This window comes from Lampetra planeri, chromosome 1, assembly GCF_965212315.1.
Source record: "Lampetra planeri chromosome 1, kcLamPlan1.2.h2, whole genome shotgun sequence".
NCBI lineage: Eukaryota > Metazoa > Chordata > Hyperoartia > Petromyzontiformes > Petromyzontidae > Lampetra > Lampetra planeri.
This window is the reverse complement of record NC_136107.1, coordinates 31141467-31151524: the sequence shown is the minus strand read 5'-3', so window position 1 is coordinate 31151524 and position 10058 is coordinate 31141467. Positions and strand designations below refer to the sequence as shown.

The 10058-nt window shown below is 48.6% G+C and overlaps 1 protein-coding gene across 5 annotated transcripts in view; it reads right to left on the bottom strand.

Annotated features, from left to right (window-relative positions):
- Positions 1-1683: 1683 nt before the first annotated feature.
- The window catches only part of LOC144721181 (caspase recruitment domain-containing protein 11-like), a 62336-nt gene continuing 53961 nt past the window's right edge, over positions 1684-10058 (bottom strand). For all 5 annotated transcript variants that reach the window (XM_078598610.1, XM_078598601.1, XM_078598593.1 and 2 more), the window contains 2 exons: positions 7741-7856; positions 1684-5940 (listed from right to left, as the gene is read on the bottom strand). In XM_078598610.1, the coding sequence (XP_078454736.1) occupies positions 5703-5940; positions 7741-7856 (354 nt within the window). In that variant the 3' untranslated portion in view covers positions 1684-5702. The remainder of the gene's footprint in view (positions 5941-7740; positions 7857-10058) is intronic.

Here is a 10058-nt window from a genome sequence, read left to right as displayed (position 1 = left end):
ACGTGTCCGTTCTTTTAGTGGGGTATCGATAGGTGGATCGTCCTGTATGTGCGTCCACTCCTAAGATTATATTTTAAAAATGTCTCCGAGCAAAGTCGACATTACTCGAGGTTTGTTCCGTCGAGTTTCAAGCTGCCTTTGGCCGCCGTAGCTTTCCAACGGCACCGTCATCTACACACACGTGGTGTCGCGGTCACTCCGGTCAGCCTCCATTCTTGAGATTCACCCATTCCAGTCCCAACCCCAGCGACCCCGAGATCTCTTTCATCAGCTGGAATAGGATATTCCCTCCCCGCCAACCCGATCTCAGTGTTTCTGGGTGTGTGTGTGGAGTAGAACGCTTGAGCCTCTTAAACACATTGCGTGCATTGAGAAGCGAAACCTGGCATCGGTTCAGAAACGGGGAATACCAACGCGGCCCAACGGCTCGGCAGCCCTGGCGCATGTGACCCCACCAAAGTCACGGAAAAAAGCCACGGGCAGGGCCATAATCGTTGCCATATAAGGGTTGTGCACAGCCACATCATTGAGATAATCGGTCTTTATTGGAATGTTCCATCTCGCCACTCGCAATGTGAAGGGCATGGGAAATATGCAATGACACACTGGTCCTTGCATTTTGATCGCCGTTGGTTAACATGCGAGCGTAGTTCTGTTTTTTTTTGTGTGTCTTCATCATCATTTACAGGAACTGACCATATCATACACCCCACTTCAAAACTCCCCTGCATAGACTTTCAGACTCGGGCCTTCGTAAATGAATGTAAAGGACTATTATTTTGATGGATAGTTGGCATTGAGTTTATTTTCGACCATAATGTTTACAAATACTGTTTACGGCACTTGGAAATGTTTTGCTGGCGATATAGTTTGTTGTATGGAATGAGGGTGGGATGGAATGGCGATGCACTGATTGCGATGATATTCAAAATTAATGGAAGAGCATTCGTTTTGAAAGTCGTGACAGTGATGATGACACTGCTGCTACGATGATTATGCTGTAATAATTTCTAACATTGGCTATTCACGCCTTTCTTTTTAGCGCAAAGGTCATCGCGAAGGTGCTGCGTTTCATGCCCGCAGTGGTTTCACAGGAGGGAGGCGATGCCACTCCTCGTTATCCCAATACAGCAATTCGCGTGTACATTTTCAAGGCGACAAATTTGGACCCCGCAAAGCCCGCACACGATGACCCAACTCGTGTCGTGTGACGTCGGGGAGCCTTTGACCTCCGGCTGGGAAGCACGCGGGCGCGTGGCATTCGATGCTCAAACAACTCCCAACAGCAGCAGCAGCAAAACCACGGCGGGAATTCCGGAATCGAACTTGCGAAAACCTCCGCCAAAAACGGTACCCCCCCCCCCTATCCCACTGGGCCGAGTCGCCGCAAAGCGAGAACGACCAATGGCGTCGTGCACGTCGAAACCGAGGAGGTGCCTTGAAAACGTCCGAACACAATTACGGGACTAATGATTATTATTAATGCGTTCATTCTTGTTGGCACGATTCAATAGGAGTTGCATTTCTCCCAGGGTAAATCACAACCCGAGCAGCTGACCGTGGCACGCGCGCGCGCTGCACCGCTGCCCCCGCCCCTGCGCTTTGCGGCAAAGTCAGCCCGATCCAGAAGCTCTCATGCACGCAATCAATCCCGTTTTCATGATACCACACGATGCTTCCAGGGAATGTCCAGTACTGAAACATATATTTTTATACGGCAAAAAACAAACCGATACACTGGCGCGATGCGTGGAAATAGAATGTCACTCTTTGCAAAATACATATTTTAAATGAGCGGTTTAATAAAAAAACAGTAGGCCAGTTAATGTAAACACTCACACATACACTATTTATAAACATAGCAATTAATGCCAGTGTACTCATGTTATTTTCTTGAACAGTAGATCAATGAATAGGATGTAATATGACCAGTGTGAACATCATCTACTAGTGTTCATATATATAAGGGAGGGTATCAAAATAAGTCTACATATGCATAACATTGCATTGAATTCTATTCACGTCAAATCGAAACGCAGCGACACTTGCAACATTTCGCGGTCCTCAGCCGGTTATAACAATTCCATATTTCTGAGGCAGGGGACTCGTCACATTTTATTGTAACTCTTTAAATGTTGTGATCAGCCAGCACGTATGGACGTACACAGGATGTGTGGGACAAGATCAAAGGTAGAGATTATTTCTGGACACATTTCAGATGAACATTTCATGAATTTCAAGCACAGGAGGCATATTTACTGAAGGATCAGCCCTGGTGAATTAACACACACCCCGAGACATATATCTCAACTGCATCTTGCAAATACAAGCCAGTTACTGCAGCACGAATGATCGTAACAAATAAAGAAAAAAACAGTCGATACCAACAACCACCGAGGAGGATATGAGATGGGATACTTAAAATCTGCATACTTAGAAAACATTAACAAAACAAAAACACGATTTAAAAAATACATTGTCATGTTGCAGTATAAAACGTCACGTGTAACATCAAATAGTTTAATAAAAGTATGGTGCAGTTTAAAAACAATGCGTAATGTGTGTACGAACTACTGAGAAAATGAGTACATGGAAGAATAATGTCACGTATTATTAAATCCCTCAAACACAGAGTGAAACATTTATATAGGTACACCACTCATTTCTCAAAACCCTTTTGCTTTCGTCTCAAAAGGTGACCGAATATTGTTAATGCGATGGGCTCCACATATTACCGAGAAGGAAGGTGGTAGTGCGAACTGAGATTCGTGGATCTGTGGCTCGCGCACGCACACAAACAAAGACAATCATCCCCCGTATAGCCTTAAAAGACTGTTGGGGCAAGTGCTGTTCGTGAGCACCTATGAAGGCTGGCACATCATGCAAGGGGGTGGGTGACCAGGCCCGGCCGGCTTTGTCTCCCTCGTGGCGATGTTTACACACCGCACTGGGAATTACTTTGAGGTCGAGTCGACCTAGGGGAGGCCCACGACTGGTTCAGATAATCGTCACTGGTGGTGGCCGCGAGTTGGAATCAAACTCGGGTCGCCGGGTTCGCAAGCACACACGTACACACACGCACACACACGTACACACACGCACACACACAGGTCTATTCCTTGGGAACTGTGTGCGGGTTCTACCACAACACAAGACGCTTTACGAGCAAAACACTGCAAGAACTGAAGAGGCTTTGACTAAAAATGCGTTTGTCGATAAAATGTCTCCAAACCATTTTCGTGGTGTTTGTATAAATGGCGACATTTCAGGCATTGGCCCTTCTTCATAGCACAACCTGGAATTGATATTAAGAGAAAGGACATTTCCCAAACCACCCTATTAGATACTTTTACTTTTAGGGCCACCGTGCCAATGACGGACGTGTTGAGCGTGTTGTTATTTGCGCTTGGGCACAACTGCCGAAGCAGTCACATCGCTAAATAAGTTGTTCGGCTATAAATGCATCACCCTGTATACTGTGTGGATACGCAGGGATGCATGTGGGTGGCCATGCGAGCACAGTTTGTACACGCGGACGTTGGTAAACCGCTATCACAGCTGTCCACAAGCCATTACGGCTCAAAGCATTAAACACCTGCAGTGCCTTCCCACCGTGAGTGCCTCATCAGGAAACCGTATTCCTCTGCCCGATTTTGCATAAAGTAATTTCAGCAGGCCAGATTTGTTCCGTGTGTGCACGTTTGACAAAGCGTTTCCCCCTCCGAGTGCCTGCGCGTGCGTCTCAGTCGTGTGTGCAACCGCATTTCCTTGTCCCCGTGTCAATTAAGCGTTGCAACGATTTACCGATTAAAACGCGATTCCTTTAATTCAAAACAATATACTCCAAAAGAGACCTATCGTCTGAATAACTTCTTGTAAAAATTCTAGGATAGAAAAGTGACCCGGCACACCTTACATGGTGTGGCTTGAAATAGCGGTGGACACTTGGGTCAATTGTAGGATGCGTGTTTACCACTGAAGTATAAGTACACCGGTGAATGGCCACTGAAGTGGAAGACTCTCGTGACCTTTGGTAATGCTTTTGCGCGGGTGGTACAAGTATGAGCCAGTGTCAGAATTTAAAAACACGACAGAATTAGTGTGCCTAAATAGCACACCCACTTTTGACAGAATTCACTCTGCTGCCACAATTTCTGCATCGTGGCCCACACTGCCCCCACATGCACTTCTGGACTAAATTGTGAAGTATGGAGGTACAAAGTAATCCTCCTATCCAGAAAACTAATTATATACAATACAGCACTGTTATTTGTCTGCGTTTCACAGCTTAAACCACATTGATTATTCACGTGAAATTACCCGTCCTTTTCATTTGCGCTTTCATTTGTTTGGTGTATTGACCGCACAAATGCACACTACGAAAGTGCAGTAAACAAGAATATGGCAGGGTTAAGAGAAACAGTGAAGTTAGCAGCTAAAATGTTATTGTGAAAATCCAGTGAAAATCGGCGTCCAACTTGGCAGCTCCACACATTGCGGATGCTATGTTTACGACACTGGCATACGGGGACTTATCAAAAGCATATAAAGTGTGAAGGCACAATTCCGCTCGTTTATTCTGAACAGTGTCGAAAGCATTGAAACAAAATAACTGCTGAAAATAAAAACAATCGAACCTTTACGATTTTTTTCACTTCACCATTTTACTTAAAGTCGATATCTCTCAAACCAAAAAATAAATTCCACGCAATTCCAGGTGGGATTTGGAAGAAGTGGCATTTTAGAGACAGGCACCAGCGCGGTAACAACGTGGACTCGCAGCCAACTGTCCCCGCTCCATCGAGCGCTTGATTGAGGTACCGCGATGGCGAGGTGTTAGCTACCTCGCCTGGTGTACAGGAGGTCGTGGGTTCGATCCTGACCCCGACGCCAGTATATTTGGAGTTTGCATGTCTCTCTCTCCCTGTGGTCTCATGGATTTTTCTCCAGGCCCTCCGGTTTTTCCCTCCACATTTATGTATTGGCTGCTATACCTTCCCACATAAGCCACTTCCGTCAATTGTTCCCAGGTCGCTTCTGAAAAAAAAACTACGTAGCTCAGTGGGCCTTACCTGTCCAACGAGGGCTCATTCGCTTGATAGGGGAAGCCAGGCTCACAAAACCATACCCTGGCACAGATGATTTACCCTGCAGTGCCCATCACATTACGCAAACTCCATTCGACCCCTATGCAGCTCCTCGAGAGAGCCAGGTGCCAAGGCCACTGGCCACGACAGCCACAACCCTGCATCAACAGCTCTCACGAGGAGGCGATTGTGACGCCGTTTCCTCTTTCCACTGTCGAACTGAGCCGAGCTGTGCTGGGGGCCATGCCCAGCCAAGCCTGGCACAGCTCGAGAGGAACTGCGGAACCAGACCTGCACCCGCCAATGCCACGCGCGCACCTCTGCCCCCCCCTGACGAGCCAGACTGAGGTTGCTCACAAGGACGGAGTTTCACAGGTTGGTTCTGCCTCAACTCGGGAATCGGGCAGCGAGAAAAACCACGTGCACTGCGAGGGCCCTGAAGGCGCGGCTCAGATGTGCGGCGGAAAAGGGATGCGCGCACTGACGCAGAACCGCAGGCGATGCGTTTACACGACGCGGCGGCCAACCCCTGCGTGCAATCTACCGGTAGGAGGGGTGGGGAGGGGGGGTTGGGGAGAGACGACTTAACGGCGGCGGTGGGGGAGAAGCTCGTCTTCAGGGCTGCTTCTCGTTGGGCACTGGGTCGGCGAGGCCGATCCACACGATCTTGCGCTGCTCGTCAGCCACGCGCTCCTGCACAGCGCGCGCCAGCTCCTCGGCGCTCGCCCAGCTCTGCTGCCCCCCGGCGCCGAGGCGTGCATACAGGCACGGCAGGGCCTCCAGCGCCTTCTCCTCGGCGCGGCACTGCCGCAGAACCTCCTCGTCCGAGCGATCCAGCTTCCCTAACAGCTTCCTGCAACGAGAGGAGAGCCGCGCGGCCGGGGGTAAAGGCCATCGCGGGGCGGCGGGGGGGGGGAGTTGGGTAAGCGTGGTGGTTGTGGTGGGGCGAGAGTGGGGGCAAGGAGGGTAGGGGGTCAATCCCCCCAGGGAATTAAATGTGGAAGGGCTCAAACAGAGTACCAGAGTGAGCCTATTTTACGTCATCTTCAAAGGGAGTGGGATTTTATCGTGAAAAAATTACTTTGAAAGATAACTTTCAGATGAATATCTAGATAGAGCTGTCGAAGCATTCAGTTGTTTCGTTAGTCATAGTTAGGCAATTTGGCGATGTGTCCGTACAAGTATCTTGTCTGTACATTTGTCGGTTTGTGCCACAGGAAATGTTTATCATGCTAACCGGTACTTCTTCCGTCGAATATAAAACACAATAGTCTTTTGTCTGTCTACAAAGAAGTTAGTCAAGACGTTCTGAGAAAGACGTAAAAGGAAATTGAACGAAACTTTTTACAACTTGTTCCCCAAAACATTTTGACAGTACCGCACGTACAGCGTGTTGGCTGGGGTGACCAAAACCACGGCTCCCGGGCACTTGAAGCGAGGCTCGACAGAGGCAGCTAATGTTTAATTTTGAGATAGAAATTAACTTGCAACAGGGAACAAAGAATAAAGTTTCAAGTGGGAACAGCCTGTGGCGAGAGCACTCCCCGGGACGCTCCTGCAGATTTCTAGATTCAGGTCCACAGCCGAGCAGAGGGAGCGAGCTGGACATGTGAGCACCCAAAGCGACCAGTCGATTCGACCACCCCACGTGACCCGCTCAGCTTCAGCTTCTTGTGGCTCTTGGCCACATTAAGTTTTGACAATGTGGCTCATGTGGGGGGGGCGGGGAGGGGAGAGGGGTCAACGTGATTGGCCATTCTTGGCTATAAAACAATGTAAATGCTAAAATTTTACTGACACATTTCTCAATTGGGATCAGACACAGAGCGGAAACAGTCATCCCTTGGCAACACTAAATGGGCAAAGTGTCCACACGGCACGCATTCCCACTGTTCAGGATCCTCCCGAAAGAGACCGAGACACAGCGAGGCTTTTCCGGGTAAACAAGTGTCAATCATAATAACAAATATTATATTATGCTCCCACTGTGTACGCAATGACAAATGTACAAGTGTACAAGGCGCGAGATGACATCAAACACATTTCCGTCCATTAGTGCAGCCGCGCCGCGTGGACGCGAGGGCGTTCAGCGCCGCGCGAGTTCCCCCCGAGCGAGCCACGCAGAGGCCGACCAGTCCGACTGGTCAGCCGCTGTGTTCGGTCTCGGTGCGTTTCGGCGGACGTGAGGCTTGCGGAAGACCTGACTTTTTTTCCGGTGGTTTCAGAGCGGTCCGTCATCTCGCACGTACAACGCAGAGAGATTGTTTTCCGTGTGGGGCTAACGGATTACATTTCAGTAAATGGTGCCCACCCCGAAACCCCCGCCCTGCGATCGGTGGGTCAGCGAGACCAATCTCCTCCCTTCTCTAAATCTAGTAGCACAGCATTTGGGACTTACATCCACGGGGTTTCTGTACCCCCCCCCCCTCCTCTCCCCCATGCCGCGGTTCGTGCTCTGTACCGTGCTCCGACTGAAATATAATTAATGAAAAAAACGGTGGCCTACCCCTTATTCTATGAAGTGAAAGCTGTTCGTCATTTGGACATGTATTGTTTCGCGTCAGCTACGAGACTGTAGAGATCACAGTCGGGGACCGTGGGTTTCATGCTCGGCTTGTGGCTGAAATCTAGAGCTGGGGGCGCCGCCCCTCACCTGATCTTGCGAATGTTCTTGTCGCCGAGACACACGTGCACGATGATGGGGTACACCTCGGCGTGGTGCAGCCTCGTGATGCACTCCAGTCCCAGGTCGAGCAGACAGTGCTTGTTCTGCACGCGCACACACGCGGGAGCAAGCGCAGCGAGCGAGCGGCAGCGATGTTACAACCAGACCTGTTGTGAATCAGTGCTCCCCTTCGCAATTCACCAAAGTGCCACGATTTGAGGTCGTGAATCGATTCAAGGATCTATTCTTTTAATAACCCTTGCGGTGCGTTGCTGTGCATCTCGTGGTTGCAGGGGGGACATGAACTACTTGTGTACAAAAGAGATGGATTGGATCGGAGTGATTTTCACCAGCATGGTTTTATTTGTATGTGGCGAGTGTAGAAATCGATGCTGAAAGGATGAAGCGATGCATCGTTAATTGCCTTCATACAATGATGCTTTATAATTGAGGCACAGCATAATAATTTGCGCCATTATGGAATAAAAAAGTAAGAAAAATATATATTTTTATGCGTATATTCGCCACAAATTATTTTGTGCTGTGCATCATATAGTTTTACGTCAAACTAAAAACAGATAGGGTCCTTGCCTAGAAAACATCTGGAATTTAACCAACATTGATTCAAGTGAGCATGACTTTGCTGGTTAAACACTCAATGTTGATATTGGTCCAGAGTTTTCTCGTATTAAAAACGCATGTTGCTGAAAGCAATGCACTGCCGGAAGGCCGTGTGGCCAATGGGATGTATACAAACACAATTCACTTCACGTGGAGACACAAATATGGAAGGTATATGATAATGATGATTTATTTAGCCTCTAATGTAAGGACGTGCTTGGCAGCGTTGTCAGTGTAACTGTAATAAATGCAATGGCAGTATAAACTGAAGAGAAGAGTCTGTAACCTATCACACTAACCAAGCAAGTCATGAAAATTTCAAACTTCTAACTGGCACAAGACAAAAAAAATTGCAACCATTTGTGGGTTCAACAATGCTGTGTGGGTTAAGTGCCAGCCATAATACCACAATATTACCACTCCAGATGCACAGTAAACAAGTAGGAGGCGTTCGTAGCCATCGAGGCACGGTCCTGACCGCACATACCACTGCAACTCATCTAAACAGTGCCGCTGATGATGAGTGCAACTGGGGCGCGCGCGTGAACTGCCGACAAAAGGGAGCCAGAGCGTGCGGCCTCGCGTCGCTGCTGCCGCAGTCACGCACAGCGGCCATTGTGAACCCGCCTTGTGAAGACCCATTGTGCGTTTGGAAAACCCCGATTGGAGATGACTCACGCACGACCTGTGGATGACGAAATCGCATCGTGACGAGGCGGCGGCCACGCGCAGACGACCAAGTTACGAATTACGGTGTAGGACTAAAAAAAACATGTTCAATCGGCATACATCACACTTTGTTTTCATTGCCAGTGGGATTTTTTTGCGGCGTGTAATGTCGAGCAGAGGAGGATTCGTGTTGCCAATGAAAAATCTGAAAATATCTTTCAAAGCCCATCTTTAAACAATTATTTAGAAATATGCGCTCCTGTTTATGGTGGCCGATACTGCATTTCTGAACGCTAATTGAACGTTAATGCGTCGCACGCTTACATCGGGAAAATGCGGCCTCAAACGTCTACAGCAAGACAAACTGTCAAAGCTTGAGCGAAAACTTACGGCGCTCTACGCAGTGACGAGTCTTTTTCAAACTATCAACGGCATGCACTCACGTAAAAAAAAACATGAGCAGGCTTCAAGCAGAGTGGCTGGTTTCAGTCGAAATGTGTCTCCTGTCAATGATTATTCCACCCCAAAAGTACAGCTTGTGCTCTTCTCAAAAAACTTATGACAAAAACACTGCCACATCTTTGAACATCGTGCATGCTTTGCAGCACATCAGTTTAGCGAGACCTCTGCCAGTGCCGTCTTGGCTCAGAACGTTGGTCAGAATGTGCAAACGGCAGCACAACAAACCCTAAACTCATCGTAAGCGCAGATAAAACCTTGCAGCAGTTGTTACAGACTTCCAACATGTTTGACGTGTCTGCGTGCGTGAATTGCAACTCGTTTTGGGGGGCGGTGGAGCAGCACTTGGCGCACTTTGAACCCAGAAACCTGCTCATGGTCAACACCAGTGATGATTATCTGAACAGTCCTGGGGCCTCCCCTAACTCGGCTCGGCCTAAAATGAGTACCTGGTGCGATGTGGAAATATCACCCCTAGGGACACATAAATGGCCGGGCATGGTGCTGGCCACCCATCCCCGCTGTGCCGTGCTGGCCTTTATAGATGCAGGTGAACA